The 24093-nt window shown below is 42.7% G+C and overlaps 1 protein-coding gene across 1 annotated transcript in view; it reads right to left on the reverse strand.

The window, feature by feature from the left end:
- LOC139023118 (uncharacterized) overlaps positions 1-24093 on the reverse strand; it is a 48402-nt gene that overhangs the window by 15056 nt on the left and 9253 nt on the right. The window contains exon 2 of the mRNA XM_070435524.1: positions 6-203. Coding sequence (XP_070291625.1) covers positions 6-68 — 63 coding nt within the window. The 5' untranslated portion in view covers positions 69-203. The remainder of the gene's footprint in view (positions 1-5; positions 204-24093) is intronic.

Genomic DNA, 24093 nt, shown 5'->3' on the forward strand with positions numbered 1-24093 from the left:
GGGGCGGTAGAGGTGTTTTGGGGCAGCTTGTATCCATGAGAGATAAGCAGGTCCTCCACGCTGTACATGGTCGCATTTGTTTTGCTGGTGTTGTTTTTGGGATGAGGTTGTAGGGGACTGGTAGAGGGGGGCGTCACTCAGACCTGGTTCCTAGACGCAGCGACAGGAGCCCGAGCACAGCTGCGCAGCTGATGAGGCCATCACTGGGAAAACAGGAGAGAAAGAGAGAGGGGGGAGAGTTAGAAAGAGTGAAAGGGAAGGTGCCATTAAAATAATTATCCCTCTGTCTCCGTGTCCTTCTCTTCAGAGAACTGCCCGACTGGACGGAGGCGAGGAGAGAAGAGAGGGGAGAGAACGAACCAACCACTTTGTCTGCCTCCCTCTCCTCGTCCCTCCTCTCCTCTCCTCTCTGCCCGACAACAGGACTCCCGTCCCCTCTCCCCATTATTTTTTCTGTCCTCTCTTCACCCCATCCTTCCTTTCCTCTCTGCCCCACAACAGGACTCTCTCCATCTCAGTCCGAGACAGAGCTCTGATACTAAGCCCGCCACATGCAGACAGTGGGAGAGGAAAAACGACGACACTAGTCAGAGCAACCCAAAATAGAATTATTATCATTACTAATGCCTAATGGTAATAGTAATAACGGTGCTAGTGATAAATATAATGTAATAACTATGTAATAATAACTGAAGTAATAAGGACAGTGTTCTCTTTAGACCTGAGGCAGCGGTTGGTTGGCGAGCCCATGTTTGGTAAATCAGCAGTGGGGATTGGGAGAGTAGTCAGTGTTGCAGTGGCTCTTGATGTAACAGTCTTAGCGGTGCTCCCCTCATCTTGCGTGCTTCAGCTTGCTTGCACCACCAGGACTGTGTGTGTGTGTGTGTGTGTGTGTGTGTGTGTGTGTGTGTGTGTGTGTGTGTGTGTGTGTGTGTGTGTGTGTGTGTGTGTGTGTGTGTGTCTCGGCCTCTATCCACATCCTAATCTGGGGCGTAGCTTTAATAATTACCCACCCAGCTAGCCAGCCATGCAGCTCCAGAAAGCCCTGAGGGTATTCCTGAATCATGCGGAATATGCCTGAAAGCCTGGGTAATATGAGTGGATTACGCTCTGCCTGTATTGTACTGATCTCTGTAAGTGATGTTTACAACAGCGTACTACTGGACAGATATTAATGACAGTCTTTGTGTCACTCTATCCCAAACAAGAGTTAGCCTAGTTTATACCAACACATTCTGGGATTAGCCCCATGAGTACAGATAGGAGGAAGAGCCTGTAGTAGTCTACTACTGTAGAGTAAGTTAAAACATGTTTATAAAGTATTCCTACATTACAACATACTACACATTGAAAAATGTACATGTAGCCTAGGCCTACAGTATGCAGCTTTTGCAAAATCTTGAAGACCAGGCTCCGCATAGTTTTAGATCATAATTACAGTGGGGAGAACAAGTATTTGATAGACTGTCGATTTTGCAGGTTTTCCTACTTACAAAGCATGTAGAGGTCTGTAATTTTTTATCATAGGTACACTTCAACTGTGAGAGACGGAATCTAAAACAAAAATCCAGAAAATCACATTGTATGATTTTTAAGTAATTAAATTGCATTTTATTGCATGACATAAGTATTTGATCACCTACCAACCAGTAAGAATTCCGGCTCTCACAGACCTGTTAGTTTTTATTTAAGAAGCGCTCCTGTTCTCCACTCATTACCTGTATTAACTGCACCTGTTTGAACTCGTTACCTGTATAAAAGACACCTGTCCACACACTCAATCAAACAGACTCCAACCTCTCCACAATGGCCAAGACCAGAGAGCTGTGTAAGGACATCAGGGATATAATTGTAGACCTGCACAAGGCTGGGATGGGCTACAGGACAATAGGCAAGCAGCTTGGTAAAAAGGCAACAACTGTTGGTGCAATTATTAGAAAATGGAAGAAGTTCAAGATGACGGTCAATCACCCTCGGTTTGGGGCTCCATGCAAGATCTCACCTCGTGGGGCATCAATGATCATGAGGAAGGTGAGGGATCAGCCCAGAACTACACAGCAGGACCTGGTCAATGACTTGAAGAGAGCTGGGACCACAGTCTCAAAGAAAACCATTAGTAACACACTACGCCGTCATGGATTAAAACCCTGCAGCGCACGCAAGGTCCCCCTGCTCAAGCCAGCGCATGTCCAGGCCCGTCTGAAGTTTGCCAATGACCATCTGGATGATCCAGAGGAGGAATGGGAGAAGGTCATGTGGTCTGATGAGACAAAAATATAGCTTTTTGGTCTAAACTCCACTCCGCGTGTTTGGAGGAAGAAGAAGGATGAGTACAACCCCAAGAACACCATCCCAACTGTGAAGCATGGAGGTGGAAACATCATTCTTTGGGGATGCTTTTCTGGACAGGACGACTGCACCATATTGAGGGGAGGGGGCCATGTATCGCGAGATATTGGCCAACAACCTCCTCCCTCAGTAAGAGCATTGAAGATGGGTCGTGGCTGGGTCTTCCAGCATGACAACGACCCGAAACACACAGCCAGGGCAACTAAGGAGTAAGAAGCATCTCAAGGCCTGGAGTGGCCTAGCCAGTCTTCCAGATTGAACCCAATAGAAAATCTTTGCAGGGAGCTGAAAGTCCGTATTGCCCAGCGACAGCCCCGACCTGAAGGATCTGAGAAGGTCTGTATGGAGGAGTGGGCCAAAATCCCTGCTGCAGTGTGTGCAAACCTTGTCAAGAACTACAGGAAACGTCATGATCTCTGTAATTGCAAACAAAGGTTTCTGTACCAAATATTAAGTTCTGCTTTTCTGATGTATCAAATACTTATGTCATGCAATAAAATGCAAATGAATTACTTAAAAATCAAACAATGTGATTTTCTGGATTTTTGTTTTAGATTCCGTCTCTCACAGTTGAAGTGTACCTATGATCAAAATTACAGACCTCTACATGCTTTGTAAGTAGGAAAACCTGCAAAATCGTCAGTGTATCAAATACTTGTTCTCCCCACTGTATATGGATGTGGGACGTGATCCTAAATCAGAACTCATACTTTGAGACACTTGATAGCCCCTGATTGGAGACATTCTGTAGCTGTGTTGCCCCCGTCTTCCACCTGAGCATTAGAGTCTGTAGTGATACTAGCTAGGTTATTACGTGTCTCTCTACTCTAGGTGTGTGAAATGCTGCTCTCTCTCTTTGTCTGATCAGCCCTCTAATGCGATTATCTTTCTCATTTAAAACTTTAAACCTGTTAGTATTAGGGGATTAACTCTTGGCTCTGGTTCAGTGATACTTTCTCATGTTTAAATGTTGAGTATTTTACATGGACAGGCACATTTCTCTAAGTGAGTATGGTATTTTCCAACATTGCAGAAACGAAATACTGGATTTGATTACTGATGACTTAGCTCACTGTCAAATTCAGCTTAAACTGCAAACTTGTTTTCACAATCTTAAATCCCGCAAAGTCTCTATTAAATAGGCCTAAACAACACATGTATCCAAGCCTTGCCAGATATGACACTATGTGCAAACCACATTTGAATTGCAAACCACATTCCATCTGTACGAATGCTATATTCTAACTGCTAGGCCTAAAACGTGAGAGAGTTCAATAGTTCAACCAGCCTAGCCGTAGAGTTGTCTGTGATACTCCCTCCATGTATTGCAGGAAACAAGTGAAGTGATAAACCACCCTGGCCATTAGCAAAGAGACTTTGTCCTAAACGGCACCCTATTCACAGTGCAGTACTTTTTTACCAGATCCCTATGGTCAAGGAGATCATGATGTAGGAAACTGTGTGCGAATTGGGAAAGAGATCAGATCAGATACCTCTTGATAAAATCAGTGTTACACACCCTTTACTCCCTTCCTGCACATTAATAACCCCTTCAGCCTCTGGTTTATCAGCTGTTTACTTCAGACACACACACACACACACACACACACACAGTGTAATTCAGAAATGTCATAATATGATCAAAACTGAGTATGATCCATAACATATGCTGCCTGCTGCCCTATCTAAGACCTATTTAAAGTCCTAAACCCAGAATCGTAATTCCTGTCAGTCAGTTAGCATCTCTAAATGGGGCTTATCTTCACCATCATAAGTCAACATCGAGATCAGGATTTCCTCTCCGTTCGTGACACTCCTTCCCTCATGTCCCATGTCGAGCTCAGTTTAAATACCAGGGCAATTACATAGGAAAGTCAGCCTGAGCATCCACAAATAACTTTTGTCATTCCCGAATGAAACTACATTCACAATTGTCCTTAACATCTATATGCTGGAGTACAGGCTTTATTTTAAACGTTTAAGTTGGAAATTTTATGAATTTTGACCATTACAGAGTAGGATGCCAAGTCTCCAGTAGAGGTCGACCGATTATGATTTTTCAACGCCGATACCGATTATTGAAGGATCAAAAAAAGCCGATACCGATTAATCGGACGATTTATATATAATGACAATTACAACAATACTGAATGAACAATGAACACTTTTAACTTAATGTAATGCATCAATAACATCTATTTAGTCTCAAATAAATAATGAAACATGTTCAATTTGGTTTAAATAATGCAAAAACAAAGTGTTGGAGAAGAAAGTAAAAGTGCAATATGTGCCATGTAAAAAAAGCTACCGTTTAAGTTCCTTGCTCAGAACATGAGAACATATGAAAGCTTGTGGTTCCTTTTATAACATGAGTCTTCAATATTCCCAGGTAAGACGTTTTAGGTTGTAGTTATTATAGGACTATTTCTCTCTATACCATTTGTATTTCATATACCTTTGACTATTGGACGTTCTAATAGGTACTTTAGTATTGCCAGCCTAATCTCGGGAGTTGATAGGCTTGAAGTCATGCTGGCAAACGCAGGAAAGTGCTGTTTGAATGAATGCTTACGAGCCTGCTGCTGCCTACCACCGCTCAGTCAGACTGCTCTATCAAATCATAGATTTAATTATAATACAATAACACACAGAAATACGAGCCGTAGGTCATTAATATGGTCAAATCCAGAAACTATAATTTCGAAAACAAAACGTTTATTCTTTCAGTGAAATACGGAACCGTTCCATATTTTATCTAACGGGTGGCATCCATAAGTCTAAATATTGCTGTTACATTGCACATCCTTCAATGTTATGTCATAATTACGTAAAATTCGGGCAAATTAGTTTGCAACGAGCCAGGCGGCCCAAACTGTTGCATAAACCCTGACTCTGTTGCACAGAATGCAAGAGAAGTGACACAATTTCCCTAGTTAATATTGCCTGCTAACATGAATTTCTTTTAACTAAATATGCAGGTTTAAAAATATATACTTGTGTATTGATTTTAAGAAAGGCGTAGATGTTTATGGTTAGGTAGACATTGGTGCAACGACAGTGCTTTTTTCGCGAATGCGCTTGTTAAATTGTTATGGATAGGGGGCAGCATTTTCACGTTTGCCCAGAGTAAACTGCCTGCTACTCAGTCCCAGTTGCTAATATATACATAGTATTAGTAGATTTGAATAGAAAAAACTCTGAAGTTTCTAAAACTGTTTGAATGATGTCTGTGAGTATAACAGAACTCATATGGCAGGCAAAAACCTGAGAGAAAGAAATCCAACCAGGAGGTGGGAAATCTGAGGTTGGTCGTTTTTCAACTCATTCCCTATTGAAGATACAGTCGGATATGGGTCATGTTGCACTTTCTAAGGCTTCCACTACATGTCACCAGTCTTTAGAACCTTGTCTGATGCTTTTACTGTGAAGTGGGGCCGAATGAGAGGGGAATGAGTCAGAGGTCTGGCAGAGTGCCACAGGCTCGTGACGCTCGTTCACGTGAGAGGTATCTCGCATTCCATAGCATTTCTACAGACAAAGGAATTCTCCAGTTGGAACATTATTGAAGATTTATGTTAAAAACATCCTAAAGATTGATTCTATACTTCGTTTGACATGTTTCTACGGACTGTAATATGACTTTTTGCCTGAACTTTTGCCTGGACCTGCCCGCGCGTCGTGAGCATTTGGATTGTGTACTGAATGCGCGAACAACAAGGAGGAATTTGGACATAAATGATGGACTTTATGGAACAAATCAAACATTTATTGTGGAGCTGGGATTCCTGGGAGTGCATTCTGATGAAGACCATCAAAGGTAAGTGAATATTTATAATGCTATTTCTGACTTCTGTTGACTCCAACATGGCGGATAACTTCTTGGGTTGTGTTGGTCTCTGAGCTCCGTACTCAGATTATTGCATGGTTTGCTTTTTCCGTAAAGTATTTTTGAAATCTGACACAGCGGTTGCATTAAGGAGAAGTATATCTTTAAATCTGTGAATAACACTTGTATCTTTTATTAATGTTTAATATGAGTATTTCTGTGATTTGATGTGGCTCTGTGCAAACTCACAGGATGTTATGGAGGCAAAGCCAAATGTAAACTGAGGTTTTTGGATATAAATATGAACTTGATCGAACAAAACATACATGTATTGTGTAACATGTTGTCCCGGGAGTGTCATCTGATGAAGAATATCAAAGGTTAGTGATTAATTTTATCAATATTTCTGCTTTTTGTGACTTTTGTGACTGCTTTCGCCTAAAAGCTTTTTTGAAATCGGACACTGGTTAGATTAACGAGAATTTTATCTTTAAAATGGTGTCTATGTTTGAGAAAATTGAATTTCTGTTGATTGAATTTGGCGCCCTGCAATTTCATTGGCTGTTGGCGAGGGGTTCAGTGGAACCGCAGTCCTAGACAGGTTAACTCACCCGTTTGGCGAAGTAGGCTGTGATTCAATGATAAATTAACAGGCACCGCATCGATTATATGCAACGCAGGACAAGCTAGATAAATTAGTAATATCATCAACCATAGTGATTACATAGTGATTATGTTAAGATTGATTGTTTTTTATAAGATATGTTTAATGCTAGCTAGCACCTTACCTTGGCTCCTTGCTGCACTCGCATAACAGGTAGTCAGCCTGCCACGCAGTCTACTCGTGGGGTGCAATGTAATCGTTCATAATCGGTGTCCAAAAATGCTGATTACCGATTGTTATGAGAACTTGAAATCGGCCTTAATTAAATCGGCCATTCCGATTAATCGGTCGACCTCTAGTCTCTATGGCCAGTTGTTCTGGCTGGGTTTGGCTGTTTTATTTTTAAAACAATTTACCGGTATTTCCAGCATTATCCACTAGGTTTGCTGCAAGTAGGAAAATACCAGGAAATGTTCTTTAATTGACACAAGCTGTCTCCAATGAATGAATGAATCAATCAATGTCTAGTGGTGAGTGATTGTTTGGTGGAGGGATCCCCTATGCCAGGGAAGGCGTAGCTCTAAGAATCTTAATTGCACAAAACCTATTATTTGGCAGGGGATACTATTTGTAGATCAGTTATTCTACACCTCACTTTTCTCAAGCAGAGTAGTAGTTAAAAATGGGTCAATAAGGGGTGGTTTAAGGGGAGAGTAATTGAAACCAACCATGGAAGTACATTGTTGCGAATTCGGGAGGCAGCCCCGACCAGGACTCAAACCCGGGTCTAGTGACTGTCAACGCCTTAACCATTACGCCAAGAGGTCTGAAAAAAACACAAACCAACTGGCCCTACTCATGGCTAACAGAACTTGTTTTCCCAGTGTTATTTATTTATTTAACTAGGCAAGTCAGTTAAGAACAAATTCTTATTTACAATGACAATCTACCCTGGCCAAAGCCTAACCCGGACGATACTGGGACAATCAGTATCCTTTTTTTAGCGTTATGATTTCCGTAACATCTGATTGTGGATGTGATGGATATTGATGTATAATATCTTAGCTTTAGAAGCTTGTGCTTTCACCACATTGTGTGTGCTTGTTCTAAGATGTATTCTATATGAATCCTTTACAGAGGCAATTGTTGATATCTTTGAAATGATGTGTTCTAGCAAGGATTCTCTTGGAAAAGTTATACTGAAATGCATTTCTGATACATGGTAGTAGTATTGTTTACATAGAAAGATGAGAAGATTGTTTTCAACAATCTGTGAATAGTCCTGGAGTGTTTTTTTAATAAATGAAAGCCCCCCAAAATATACTGACTTCATCAAGTGTTCAGAAAAGTGGATTGGCAGTATAGGCACATGCATATTGTCTAATTTGCAAATGTTGATATAATATTTCAGAACAATTGTAATTCAACAAAATCTTATATTTGTGTCTACATTCAACTAGTAAATGTCCAWTTGTATATATACAGTGCCTTCAGAAAGTATTCAGACCCCTTAACCTTTTCCATATTTTGTTACCTTACAGCCTTATTCTAAAATGGATTAAAGTTTTAAAAAATCATAAAAATAAAGCGAAAACATGTTTTTTTGACATTTTTGCAAATTTATTACAAATAAAAAAACAGAAATACCTTACATAGGTATTCAGACCCTTTGCTAGGAGACTTGAAATTGAGCTCAGGTGCATCCTCTTTCCATTGATCATCCTTGAGCTGTTTCTACAACTTGGAGTCCAACTGTGGTAAATTCAATTGATTGGACAGGATTTGGAAAGGCACATACCTGTCTATATAAGGTCCCACCTTTGACAGTGCATGTCAGAGCAAAAACCAAGCCATGAGGTCGAAGGAATTGTCCGTAGAGCTCCGAGACAGGATTGTGTCAAGGCATAGATCTGGGGAAGGGTACCAAAACATTTCTGCAGCATTGAAGGTCCCAAAGAACACAGTGGCCTCCATTCTTCCACAAATTGAAGAAGTTTGGGGCCACCAAGACTCTTCCTAGAGCTGGTCGCCCGAACAAACTGAGCAATCGGGGAAGAAGGGACTTGGTCAGGGACATGACCAAGAACCCAATGGTCTCTTTGACAGAGCTCCAGAGTTCCTCTGTGGAGATGGGAGAACCTTCCAGAAGGACAACCATCTCTGCAGCACTCCACCAATCAGGCCTTTATGGTAGAGTGGCCAGACGGAAGCCACTCCTCAGTAAAAGACACATGCCCGCTTGGACTTTGCCAAAAGGCACCTAAAGACTAAAGACAAGATTATCTGGTCTGATGAAACCAAGATTGAACTCTTTGGCCTGAATGCCAAGCGTCATGTCTGGAGGAAACCTGGCACCATRCCTACTGTGAAGCATGGTGGTGGCAGCATCATGCTGTAGGGGTGTTTTTCAGTGACAGGGACTGGGAGACTAATCAGGATCGAGGCAAAGATGAACGGAGCAAAGTACAGAGAGGTCCTTGATGAAAATCTGTTCCAGAGCGCTCAGGACCTCAGACTGGAACGAAGGTTCACCTTCCAACCTGACAACGAACCTAAGCACACATCCAAGACAACGCAGGAGTGGTTTCGAGACAAGTCTCTTCCAAACAATAGAGAGAGAAAGAAAATAGAGAAATGATAGAAAAGTAAAACATGTGATAATACAAATTGATACACAATGAGTAACGATAACTTGGCTATATACAAGCGGTACCAGTATCAAGTCGATGTGCAGGGGTACAAGGGAACTGAGATAGATATGTACATATAACTACGAATAAAGTGACAGATAGTAAACAGTAGTAGAAGCGTATGTGATGAGTCACAAAAAGTGCAAAAAGGGTGAATGTCTGGGTAGGTATTTGGTTAACTATTTAACTAACTATTTAGCAGTCTTATGGCGTGGGGGTAGAAGCTGTTCAGGGTCCTGTTGGTTCCAGATTGGGTGCATCGGTACCACTTGCCGTGCGGTAGCAGAGAGTACAGTCTATGACTTGGGTGGCTGGAGTCATTGACAATTTTTTGGGCCTTCCTCTGACACCGCCTGGTATAGAGGTCCTGGATGGCAGAGAGCTCGGCCTCAGTGATGTACTGGGCCGTCCGCACTACCCTCTGTAGCACCTTGCGGTCGGATGCCAAGCAGTTGACATACCAAGCGATGATGCAGCCAGTCAAGATGCTCTCAATGGTGCAGCTATATAACATTTTGAGGATCTGAAGTCCCATGCCAAATCTTTTCAGCCTCCTGAGGGGGAAGAGGTGTTGTTGTGCCCTCTTCATGACTATGTTGGTGTGTTTGGACCATGATAGATCCTTAGTGATGTGAACACTGAGGAACTTGAAGTTCTCAGCCCCGTAGATGTGAATGGAGGTGTCCTCGGCCCTCTGTTTCCTGTAGTCCACGATCAGCTATTTTGTTTGTCCATTCTGTGAGCCGAAGTTGGGATTTTGCGTGCAAATGTAACATCATAACGCTGGAATCACCCACCAGTAATTCTCTTATGCAATGGAATTTGATATCAAACAAAAACCACGACAGCAGAAGCTAGCCCACAACAATGGCCCACTTTGATTCCCTCTTTCCCTAACAACAACAACATTGTGTTTTGTTAACAATGCGTACATTGTGTTAGTGTGTGAGTTAGATGGCGTTAGAGATCGTTCAAGATCCTGGCAATAAAGCAACACTTTGTTACTTCTGCTGCTGATTCTTGAATAGTGCAGATCTGGTACTTTTTAATAATTTTTACTCTTTCAAAACTAAATGAATTATCTTCTTTATGGATAACATATGTAGACTAGCTGCTCAGTAAGCTAAAAAATTATCTAAACCATATGCAGACCATACCAGACATTACACAGAACTGTACTCTCATTCTATGTAGCCTAGTAGGTGAAATGTGAAATGAATGAAGCCAAATCCCAACTACTTGTTATATTACTAGATAGCTTACAAATACTAGTGTCCAATTAATAAAGTAGGTATGGGGGTAAAACATTTTTTTAATTGTATATCGATACTATGACTCCAAGTATTGATTTGTTAAAAATGATTTACTTCTTGCTAGGTAGTTAACGTTAGCTTGCACAAGTCGGCTGTACCTGCACCAAAACTCTGGTAGTTCTCATCCTTTAGCTTGTTCTCAATATTCTTTAAAAATGTTTTAAATGGTGTGCCAACATGTTTGGAGTACTTTTATCTCCAAAACAAATGTTCTCATGGCTCTCACTTGTTCCACTGCAGGAGACATATAGTGAGCAAAACATTTGGAACATCAAATCACTATAAATCACAATCTCGAATCACAACACATACAGAATCAGAACCTAAGTATCGTGATAACATCATATTGTGAGGTCCGTGGCAATTCCCACCCTATAATAAAGCAGGGTGTTTTCTTTTAGAGTAAAGTGTGCTTCTGGCAAGGCAAGACTTGTTTGTAATGAAATAAATAATAGACATTTTTAGATCATCTCGGAGAAGAGAAGAAGGCATCTGCCCTGACTGGTGGCTACAATACCATGGATGCATCCCAATTGGCACCCTATTCCCTATATAGTGCACTACTTTTGTTGAAAACCCAATGGGACCTGGTCAAAAGTAGTGCACTACATAGGGAATATGGTGCCATTTGGGATGCAAACCAGAAGGTTGGAGGAGGATGATGACAGTTTCCAGGTTGACAGTTTGGTGTCAGATCCTTATTCATGGCCTCAGTAGGAGGGAGGAAGAGATGGAGAGAGGAGAGAGAGCGAGATGAATTGAATTGAGAGAGAGAGGGAGATATAAGAGAGAGAGAGACCTGGATTAGGGATGAAAGGACACAGATGAAGAGCCCTAATCAGGAAATTACGGTTAGGTCTACAGCTACTTTAAATAACAAAAACATAACAAAAACAAGCAACAACAGTGCAGTCTAGATTGATGGTATCCAACAGATAGCTTAAGCAGAAAGGATAGTGGACTGTAGGCCTGTATAAAGAATGTGTTAAGCTGTTTCTACTTGATAGCCCTCGATTAAAAAAAGTTTCCCGTTCAAAATATCTGCAGGCAGACATACGCTCACATCAAAACAATTTTGTTGAGATGACAACATCTGACATTATCATTATAGCTCTGGGCGTTAGTAAGTTTCTGGAACTGAACCCTGACAAGGAATGAATGAAGAACAAATTGGTCTTGGTTACTCATTCCTAAATAATCCTTAGTGAATAACTATTAATGTTTCTTCAAGTTATAGCCTATCTACCTGACTACTTACAGTGGCTTGCGAAAGTATTCACCCCCCTTGGCATTTTTCCTATTTTGCTGCCTTACCACCTGGAACTAAAATTGATTTTTTGGGGGGTTGTCTCATTTGATTTACACAACATGCCTACCACTTTGAAYATGCAAAATATGTTTCATTGTGAAACAAACAAGAAATAAGACAAAAAAAACTGAAAACTTAACATACATAACTATTCACCCCCCCCAAAGTCAATACTTTGTAGAGCCACCTTTTGCAGCAATTACAGCTGCAAGTCTCTTGGGGTATGTCTCTATAAGCTTGGCACATTCTTCAAGGCAAAACTGCTCCAGCTCCTTCAAGTTGGATGGTTTCCGCTCGTGTACAGCAATCTTTAAGTCATACCACAGATTCTCAATTGGATTGAGGTCTGGGCTTTGACTAGGACATTCCAAGACATTTAAATGTTTCCCCTTAAACCACTCGAGTGTTGCTTTAGCAGTATGCTTAGTGCCATTGTCCTGCTGGAAGATGAACCTCCATCCCAGTCTCAAATCTCTGGAAGAATAAAACAGGTTTCCCTCAAGAATTTTCCTGTATATAGCGACAACCATCATTCCTTCAATTCTGACCAGTTTCCCAGTCCCTGCCGATGAAAAACATCCCCACAGCATGATGCCACCACCATGCTTCACTGTGGGGATGGTGCTCTTGGGGTGATGAGAGTTGTTGGGTTTGCACCAGACATAGCATTTTCCTTGATGGCTACAAATATAGATTTTAGTCTCATCTGACCAGAGTACCTTCTTCCATATGTTTGGGGAGTCTCCCACATGCCTTTTGGTGAACACCAAACGTGTTTGCTTATTGTTTTCTTTAAGCAATGGCTTTTTTCTGGCCACTCTTCTGTAAATCCCAGCTCTGTGGAGTATATGGCTTGTTGTGGTCCTATGGACAGATGCCCCAATCGCCGCTGTGGAGCTTATCTTTGGTCTCTTTGTTGCCTCTCTGATTAATGCCCTCCTTGCCTGGTCTGTGAGTTTTGATGGGCGGCCCTCTCTTGGCAGGTTTGTTGTGGTGCCATATTCTTTCCATTTTTTAATAATGGATTTAAATGGTGCTCCGTGGGATGTTCAAAGTTTCGGATATTATTTTATAACCCAACCCTGATCTGTACTTCTCCACAACTTTGTTCCTGACCTGTTTGGACAGCTCCTTGGTCTTCATGGTGCCGCTTACTTGGAGGTGCCCCTTGCAGACTCTTTCAGAACAGGTGTGTATGTATACTGAGATCATGTGACAGAACATGTGACACTTAAATAAAGTCCACCTGTGTGCAATCTAACTAATTATGTGACTTCTGAAGGTAATTGGTTGCACCAGATCTTATATAGGGGCTTCATAGCAAAGGGGGTGAATACATACAGTTGCTTTCATGCACCTTATACACTAGCCTACGTCACAGTACCCACATGGGTTGCCGCTATCGGCTCCGAGCTCATATTCGTCACACTCGCACCTTTGATATTTGCCTATCCAAAGGCCACGAAACAACATGTTTCATTGCCCATGGTGAGGCTTTTTATCAGAGTTATTGACCTCACAACAAGCCAGATTCCAGTAACTTCCATGACAGCTTTGTGGTGCTGAAATGTGGCTAATTCAAGTAATTAATTTACTAATCAACAGTCTTAATTTTAATTCGAATTAACTAACAACAAGAGGGCTTTGTGTTGGAGCTTATTTCTGTCTATTTAAGAAATAAGGAGGTAAGCCTACCTGTTTGACAAATGAAATTATAGGCCATCTATTGATTTGTCGGCCAATTCCTCCAATAGTGTCTCCACTCCTTAAATACCTCTTTGTCCGTGAAGGGCTTAGTCTGTTATAGTTAGTTCGGTATTGCGAATTTGGTTGTTCTTAAATATGGGTGACATAGCTGTTGTTGTCACGTTCCTGACCTGTTTTCTGTTGTTTTTGTATGTGTTAGTCGGTCAGGGCGTGAGTGTGGGTGGGCATTTCTATGTTATGTGTTTCTATGTTGGTAAATGGGTGACCTGATATGGTTATCAATTAGAGGCAGGTGGTTTTCATCTCCTCTGATTGAGAACCATATTAAGGTAGGTGGTTTCACATTGTTTGTTGTGGGTGGTTGTCTCCTGTGTCTGTGTATGTTGCGCCACACGGGACTGTTTCGGTTTGTTTGTTCGTTCGTTTGTGTAGTCATTTTTCCTGTTCGTGCGTTCTTCGTTGTATTGTAAGTTCTTACGTCCAGGTCTGTCTACATCGTTTTGTTATTTTGTTTATTATCAAGTATAGTTCGTTTTTCGTCTTGTTTAAATAAAAATCATGTCATTTCACAACGCTGCGTTTTGGTCAAATCCCTGCTCCTCCTCTTCAGACGAAGAGGAGGAGAACACCCGTTACAGTTGTCTGTTTCTTGTTGATTAGTTACGTAATTCATATGTGGCTGTAAAATAGTTTTTGAAGACGAGGTTAATAAGTGATTTAAAGTGCCGTAAAGAAATTGAGCAAATTGAAAATACATTTTTATAAACATTTTATAAATATTCAAGAGTCCTAATTTTTGAAAAAGTGTTGCTGAATGGTCTCTAAAACCGGCAGATGATTTTATTCTTACTGAGTGTTTCTGCATGCGATAGATTGATAGTAGTTTGGTATGGTGTGGGCTGGCCGATATAATGTTGAATGGGAAGATCATTGTGTGATAGAGACTGAGAGCAGTGATTCTGTTTATGGGATATCTAATTTTGCCAAGTATCCCCGTATTTCGGCGAACTTAGAGGTTATTGTCTTTTTGTGTGGTTTCCATGACAATTCATAATCAATCAGAACACCAAGAAAGTGGGTTGTACAGGCCTGATCAACAGGTACGTACGGATATTATCAATATCAGCGTTTTCAACAACCATCACCAAAAAAACGAATTATGGAATTTCTCGTGGAAGAATGGTGCTGCATCCCTACAATCGACTTCCAGACACTTGTAGAATCTACAGTGCCTTCGGAAAGTATTCAGACCCCTTGACTTTTTCCACATTACAACCTTATTCTAAAATGGATTAAATAAAACAATTTCCTCACACATAAAACCGAATTTTGACAAAGTGAAAACGGATTTTTAGAAATTATTGCACATTTAAATTAAATAAAAAACAGAAATACCTTAAGTATTCAGACCCTTTGCTATGAGACTCGAAATTGAGCTCAGATGCATCCTGTTTCCATTGATCATCCTTGACATGTTTTTACAACTTGATTGGAGTACACCTGTGGTAAATTCAATTGATTGGCCATGATTTTGAAAAGGTACACAAGTGTCTATATAAGGTCCCACCATTGACAGTGCATGTCAGAGCAAAAACAAAGCCATGAGGTCAAATGAATTGTCCGTAGAGCTCAGAGACAGGATTGTGTCGGGACAGATCTGGGGATGGGTACCAAAAAAATTCTGCAGCATTGAAGGTCCCCAAGAGCACAGTGGCCTCCGTCACTCTGGCCTCCGACTCTTCCTAGAGCTGGCCGCCCGAACAAACTGAGCAATCGGGGTAGAAGGGCCTTGGGTTGGTGACCAAGAACCCGATGGTCACTCTGACAGAACTCCAGAGTTCCTCTGTGGAGATGGGAGAACCTTCCAGAAGAACAACCATCTATGCAGCACTCCACCAATCTGGCCTTTATGGTAGAGTGGCCAGACGGAGCCCCTCCTCAGTAAAAGGCACATGACAGCCCGCTTGGAGTTTGCCAAAAAGCACCTAAAGACTCTCATGAGAAACAAGATTCTCTGGTCTGATGAAACCAAGATTGAACTCTTTGACCTGAATGCCAACCGTCACGTCTGGAGGAAACCTGGCACCATCCCTACGTTGACGCATGGTGGTGGCAGCATCAGGCTGTGGGGATGTTTTTCAGCGGTAGGGTCTGGGAGACTAGTCAGGATCAAGGCAAAGATGAACGGAGCAAAGTACAGAGAGGTCCTTGATGAAAACCTTTTCTAGAGCGCTCAGGACCTTAGACTGGGGTGAAGGTTCACCTTTCAACAGGACAACGGCCCTAAGCACTGAGCCAAGACAACGCAAGAGTGTCTTTGGGGAAAAGTCTCTGAATTTCCTTGAGTGGCCCAGCCAGAGCCTGGACTTGAACCCGATCGAACATCTCTGGAGAGACCTGAAAATAGCTGTGCAGCAATGCTCCCCATCCAACCTGACAGGGCTTGAGAGGATCTACAGAGAGAAATGGGAGAAACTCCCCAACTATAGGTGTGCCAAGCTTGTAGCATTCTACCCAACAACACTCAAGGCTGTAATCGCTGCCAAATGTGCTAAAACAAAGTACTGAGTAAAGGGTCTGAATTCTTATGTAAATGTAAAATTTACATTTTTTTTTATACACTACCGGTCAAAGGTTTTAGAACACCTATTCATTCAAGGGTTATTCTTTATTTTTAATATTTTGCACATTTTAGAATAATAGTGAAGACATCAAAACCATGAAATAACACATATGGAATCATGTAGAATCAAGTTCTCAATGGGATTAAGGTCTGGGGAGTTTCCTGGCCATGGACCCAAAATATCGATATTTTGTTCCCCGAGCCACTTAGTTATCACTTTTGCCTTATGGCAAGGTGCTCCATCATGCTGGAAAAGGCATTGTTCGTCACCAAACTGTTCCTGGATGGTTGGGAGAAGTTGCTCTCGGAGGATGTGTTTCATTCTTTATTCATGGCTGTGTTTGAGCCCACTCCCTTGGCTGAGAAGCAACCCCACACATGAATGGTCTCAGGATGCTTTACTGTTGGCATGACACAGGACTGATGGTAGCGCTCACCTTGTCTTCTCCGGACAAGCTTTTTTCCGGATGCCCCAAACAATCGGAGAAAATGACTTTACCCCAGTCCTCAGCTGTCCAATCCTTGTACCTTTTGCAGAATATCAGTCTGCCCCTAATGTTTTTTCTGGAGAGAAGTGGCTTCTTTGCTACCCTTCTTGACACCAGGCCATCCTCCAAAAGTCTTCGCCTCACTGTGCGTGCAGATGCACTCACACCTGCCTGCTGCCATTCCCGAGCAAGCTCTGTACTGGTGGTGCCCGGATCCCACAGCTGAATCAACTTTAGGAGACGGTCCTGGCGCTTGCTGGACTTTCTTCGGCGCCCTGAAGCCTTCTTCACAACAATTGAACCGCTCTCCTTGAAGTTATTGATGATCCGATAAATGGTTGATTTAGGTGCAAACTTACTGGCAGCAATATCTTTGTCTGTGAAGCCCTTTTTGTGCAAAGCAATGATGACGGCACGTGTTTCCTTGCAGGTAACCATGGTTGACAGAGGAAGAACAATGATTCCAAGCACCACCCTCCTTTTGAAGCTTCCAGTCTGTTATTTGAACTCAATCAGCATGACAGAGTGATCTCCAGCCTTGTCCTCATCAACACTCACACCTGTGTTAACAAGAGAATCACTGACATGATGTCAGCTGGTCCTTTTGTGGCAGGGCTGAAATGCAGTGGACATGTTTTTTGGAGATTCAATTCATTTGCATGGCAATTCATCTGATCACTTTTCATAACATTCTGGAGTATATGCAAATTACCATCATACAAACTGAGGCAGCAGACTTTGTGAAAATTTTATATTTGTGTCATTCTCAAAAACTTTTGGCCACGGCTGTAGGCCTATTCACTTTCTGTAAAAGAGAACATGTTTAAACCCAGGCAGTGTTTAGGGACGAACTTGTGACCATCTCTTGTTAGGGTAAAGCCACCGAAGAGTAACCAGGAGTTAAAGTTGACATTTTTCTGCATCTGGCCTCTGTCTGGGGTGTAAAGGTAACTTTTGAAAATAAGCTACAATTCATGACGTCTCCGATGTAATTATATGCAAACAGTGAAAGTTTCATTGCAAACAAGACACTGGTTTGGTAGCGGAGAAATCTGGTATGATGAAAGCATCGCTCTGTCCATCCTTCCGTATATTTTCTAAGTCTGTATTTTGGGATTTCTTTTGTGTGTGACATTTTCTCCTGCAAGCAAGCTGATTGTTTTGAGCTAATAAAAAGTAGGGTAGGCTACCATCAATGCTACTATCAGCGCACAGAGAAATAGACATAGGCAACAGAACTAATTTACTAGAGACATTGGTTATTTTATCTAAATTATGTTATTGAATTGTTACTCAGCAGATGTGTTAAAAATGGAGTTCAACATTTTTTTTCTCCCCCCCCCCACCTTTATTTAACCAGGTAGGCTAGTTGAGTACAAGTTCTCATTTGCAACTGCAACCTGGCCAAGATAAAGCAAAGCAGTTCAACACATACAACACAGAGTTACACATGGAATAAACAAACATACAATCAATAATAATACAGTAGAAAAATCTATATACTGCATGTGCAAAAGAGGCAGGATAAGAGAGGTAAGGCAATAAATAGGCCATGGTGGCAAAGTAATTACAATATAGCAATTAAACACTGGAATGGTAGGATGTGCAGAAGATGAATGTGCAAGTTGAGATACTGGGGTGCAAAGGAGCAAGATAAATAAATACAGTATGGGGATGAGGAATATCGGATGGGCTGTTTACAGATGAGCTATGTACAGGTGCAGTGATCTGTGAGCTGCTCTGACAGCTGGTGCTTAAAGCTAGTGAGGGAGATATGAGTCTCCAGCTTCAGAGATTTTTGCAGTTCGTTCCAGTCATTGGCAGCAGAGAACTGGAAGGAGAGGCGGCCAAAGGAAGAATTGGCTTAGGGGGTGACCAGTGAGATATACCTGCTGGAGCACGTGCTACGGGTGGGTGCTGCTATGGTGACCAGTGAGCTGAGATAAGGCAGGGCTTTACCTAGCAGAGACTTGTAGATGACCTGGAGCCAGTGGGTTTGGCGACGAGTATGAAGCGAGGGCCAGCCAACGAAATAATACAGGTCGCAGTGGTGGGTAGTATATGGTTATTTGGTGACAAAACGGATGGCACTGTGATAGACCGTATCCAATTTGTTGAGTAGAGTGTTGGAGGCTATTTTGTAAATGACATGGCCGGAGTCGAGGATCGGTAGGATGGTCAGTTTTACGAGGGTATGTTTGGCAGCATGAGTGAAGGATGCTTTGTTGCGAAATAGGAAGCCGATTCTAGATTTAATTTTGGAAATGTTTAATGTGAGTCTGGAAGGAGAGTTTACAGTCTAACCAGACACCTAGGTATTTGTGTCCTCGGTAAAATAGTGTCGGTCTATGAATTGGGCTGCTATTATATTATGATAGTGTTTCACAGTATTACTTACCTGCCAGTGTTGTGATTGGCTGTAAAATTTGCCTATTGACTTCTCCCGAAAGAGCGACATCGATTGTCAAAATGGGAAAGCGGTTCTGACTTTGTGGCTGTGGTATATAGCTGAAATCTCTCTGTAATTTCCTGGTTGCTAAATTTCAGTTTATGTGAGAAAACAAGCACTGAATTGTGTGGGGAATCATTGTACCATCTAAATCGTTGTGAAATATATTTTCAATAACAAAAAGTATCGTTTTTACCACTGTTTGAAGCAGGTGGACCAAAACTGAAAGGCTCAACTCGCGCTTGACAACAGATGCCGCTCCGCTGGGAGAAAGCAATAGGCCAATATCACAACACTGGTGGGTAAGTAATACTGTGAAACACTATCATTACACTATTACCGGGGATATATTATAGACATTTTCTGAAATTACAATGCAAAATTCAAAAATATACTACGTCCTTTAAGGTAGGCTTGATTGAGCTATCCTGTTACAATGGAACTAATAGAATATTTGCAAAAGGGCAAACCCCATCCATCTGGCATGGTAAAGAAAACTGTAAAAGTATTTGAAAGACTTGAAATAGTATTTGAACCCAGGTCTAGCAGAGACCCAGAGGAGGACATCCCATCTGCTCCCTGCCTCAAATATTCCTTCAGAGGAGCCACAATTCTGTATTGATCCAAACATCATTGGAAACCTGACCAGACCACTAGGGGAGGGGCCAAAAACATTCGCTAACAGCCTCCTTATTGTTTGGCTTTGTGACATCATCGTCCAGCGGACCCCGCTCGGCGCTTCCTGAGGATGTGCGTCGATGGCTTGAGGGAACAGTGGCAGTGTCGCAAGTGTTTTCCAATCAGCTTTCTCTACAGGACAAGCCTGTAAGTTTCTCTGAGACGCTGTGGCGAAGGCTGAGAAGGAGTGCTTCTCAAATGGCACCCTTTTCCCTATATAGTGCACTACTTTTGACCAGGGCCATGGACCTGAGCCCAAGTGGAACAAATGGCCAAACACAGGGCCATATTTCATCCACACCGTTACCCCAGCACAGAATAATGTGGGGCTCCCTCCGCTATAACTCAGAGAGGGCCGGGTGGTGTGGTAGTGTGACAGAGAAACTATCCAGTCCCCTCTGTCACGAGCCCAGCCCACTGTGTCCGCTCTCTCTGTCTCAATCCTCTCTTTGCCTGTCTGTCTGTTTCTCAGCCTTGTATTAAACAACTGAGAGGTGAGGGACCCTGGCTGGAAAATGTGTACTACGTCCATCAAATCAAACTTTATTTGTCACATGCGCTGAATACAAGTGTAGACCTTGCCGTGAAATGCTTACTTACAAGCCCTTAACCAACAGTGCAGTTCAAGAAGAGTTAAGAAAATATTTACCAAATAAACTAAAGTAAAAAATAATAAAAAGTAACACAATAACAAGGCTATATACAGGGGGTACCGGTACCGAGTCAGTGTGCAGGGGTACAGGTTATTTTGTACATGTAGGTAGGGGTGAAGTGACTATGCATAGATAATAAACAGTGAGTAGCAGCAGTGTACAAAACAAATGGAGGGGGGGGGGGGCTGAATGTAATAGTCCGGTGATTAATTGTTTAGCAGTCTTATGGCTTGGGGGTAGAAGATGTTAAGGAACCTTTTGGTACAAGACTTGGCGCTCCAGTACTGCTTGCCGTGCGGTAGCAGAGAAAACAGTCTATGACCTGGGTGACCGGAGTCTCTGCCAATTCTATGCTCTTTCCTCTGACACCGCCTATTATATAGGTCCTGGATTGCAGGAAGCTTGGCCCCAGTGATGTACTGGGCTGTACGCACTACCCTCTGTAGCGTCTTACGGTCATATGCCAAGCAGTTACCATACCTGGCGGTGATACAAATGGTCAGGATGCTCTCGATGGTGCAGCTGTATAACTTTTTGAGGATCTGGGGACTCATGCCAAATCTTTCCAGTCTCCTGAGGGGGAAAAGACTTTGTCGTGCCCTCTTCACGACTGTCTTGGTGTGTCTGGACAATGATAGATCGTTGGTGATGTAGACACCAAGGAACTTGAAACTCTCGACCCGCTCCACTACAGCCCCGTTGATGTTAATGGGGGCCTGTTCGTCCCGCCTTTTCCTGTAGTCCATGATCAGCTCCTTTGTCTTGCTCACATTGAGGGAGAGGTTTCACCACACTGCCAGTTCTCTGACCTCCTCCCTATAGGCTGTCTCATCGTTGTCGGTGATCAGGTCTACCACTGTGTCGTCAGCAAAATTAAATGGTGGGGTTGGAGTTGTGTTTGGCCACGCAGTACTGGGCGTACAGGAGGGGACTAAGTACACACCCCTGAGGGGCCCCAGTGTTGAGGAGCAGCATGGGAGACGTGTTTGTTGCCTACCCTTACCACCTGGGGGCAGCCCGTCAGGAAGTCCAGGATCCAGTTTCAGAGGGAGGTGTTTCGTCCAAGGGTCCTTAGCTTAGTGATGAGCTTTGTGGGCATTATGGTGTTGAATGCTGTGCTGTAGTCAATGAACACCATTCTCACATAGGTGTTCCTTTTGTCCAGGTGGGAAAGGGCAGTGTGGAGTGGGATTGATATTGCATCATCTGTGGATCTGTTGGGGCGGTATGCGAACTGGAGTGGGTCTAGGGTATCTGGGAGTTGCTGTTGATGTGAGCCATGACCAGCCTTTCAAACCACTTCATGGCTACCGACGTGAGTGCTACGGGGCGGTAATCATTTAGGCAGGTTACCTTTGCTTCCTTGGGCACAGGGACTATGGTGGTCTGCTTGAGAACAGTAGGTTATTACAGACTCAGTCAGTGAAGACACTTGCCAGTTGGTCCGCACATGCTTGATTAGCGTCCTGGTAATCCATCTTGCCCTGAGGCTTTGTGAATGTTGACCTGTTTAAAGTAGAGGTCGACCGATTATGATTTTTCAATGCCGATACCGATTATTGGAGGACCAAAAAAAAGCCGTTACCGATTAAATCGGCCGATTTTTATATACACTGCTAAAAAAATAAAGGGAACACTTAAACAACACAATGTAACTCCAAGTCAATCACACTTCTGTGAAATCAAACTGTCCACTTAGGAAGCAACACTGATTGACAATACATTTCACATGCTGTTGTGCAAATGGAATAGACAACAGTTGGAAATTATAGGCAATTAGCAAGACACCCCCAATAAAGGAGTGGTTCTGCAGGTGGTAGACACAGACCACTTCTCAGTTCCTATGCTTCCTGGCTGATGTTTTGGTCACTTTTGAATGCTGGCGGTGCTTTCACTCTAGTGCATGGGTGTCAAACTCTGGCCCGCGGGCCAAATTTGGCCCGTGGGGTAATTATATTTGGCCCGCGAGACAATACCAAATTACTACTAGAGCTGGCCCGCCGGTATTAATACAGCGCATTCACCGCTAATACTACGAATCCCATAATGCTCTGCTGTTGTTTTCGCGCGCCAATCAGGACAGGACCCAGAAACGCCCTCTCCTCTGTGACAGTAGTCATAGCAACATAGACGCTACAACTGTCAGCGCGCTATCCCTTCCCAAAAATGGCGAAAAGAAAGGCAGAAAACAGGAGCTTTCTGGACAAGTGGGAGGCAGAATATCTTTTTACATATGTAAAAGACAAACCTGTTTGTCTTGTTTGTGGAGTCAACGTGGCTGTAAGTAAGGAGTACAACATTAGACGACACTATGAAACGAAACACCATGACAAATACAAGGACATGGACATGACTCAAAGGAGCCAGAAAGTAGAGGAGATGAAAATAAGTTTGGTTTCACAACAGAATATGTTCAAAAAAGCCACATCACAAAGTGAGGCTGCTGTAAAGGCTAGTTATATAGTGGCAGCAGAGATCGCAAAATCAGCCCGGCCCTTTAATGAGGGAGAGTTCGTGAAAAAGTGCATGATGAAAGTTTGTGACCTCGTATGCCCAGAGAAAAAGCAAGCATTTTCAAACGTGAGCCTGAGCAGGACACACGTAGCTGATCGCACATGCGATCTTGCCACCAATCTGTATGACCAGCTGATGGAAAAGGGAAAAGATTCGTTGCGTTCTCCCTCGTGTGGATGAGAGCTGCGACGCATCTGGAAAAAGTTTATTTTGGTATTTAAATCAGAAGGCTGCAAATAGAAAAGAGGCATACGATTTTTATTTTTATTTTATTTATTTAATAAATGAATGCCATTGATGTGTTTTTTCATTTGAAATTCGATTTTGCATGTCTCCACTATTAAATTATAATATTGTATGGTAATAAGCGATGCTTGTTCCATATTCAATGTTAAAGCAAAACTTGTTTGGGTCCATATTAAAAGGTTAATTTGTTCAATGTTGGCCCGCGACTTTGTTCAGGTTTTACATTTTGGCCCACTGGGTATTTGAGTTTGACACCCCTGCTCTAGTGGTAGCATGAGACGGAGTCTACAACCCACACAAGTGGCTCAGGTAGTGCAGCTCATCCAGGATGGCACATCAATGCAAGCTGTGGCAAGAAGGTTTGCTGTGTCTGTCAGCGTAGTGTCCAGAGCATGGAGGCGCTACCAGGAGACAGGCCAGTACATCAGGAGACGTGGAGGAGGCCGTAGGAGGGCAACAACCCAGCAGCAGGACCGCTACCCTCGCCTTGTGGCAAGGAGGAGCACTGCCAGAGCCTGCAAAATGACCTCCAGCAGGCCACAAATGTGCATGTGTCTGCTCAAACGGTCAGAAAACAGACTCCATGAGGGTGGTATGAGGGCCCGACGTCCACAGGTGGGGTTGTGCTTACAGCCCAACACCGT

Source organism: Salvelinus sp. IW2-2015, linkage group LG27, assembly GCF_002910315.2.
Source record: "Salvelinus sp. IW2-2015 linkage group LG27, ASM291031v2, whole genome shotgun sequence".
Lineage (NCBI taxonomy): Eukaryota > Metazoa > Chordata > Actinopteri > Salmoniformes > Salmonidae > Salvelinus > Salvelinus sp. IW2-2015.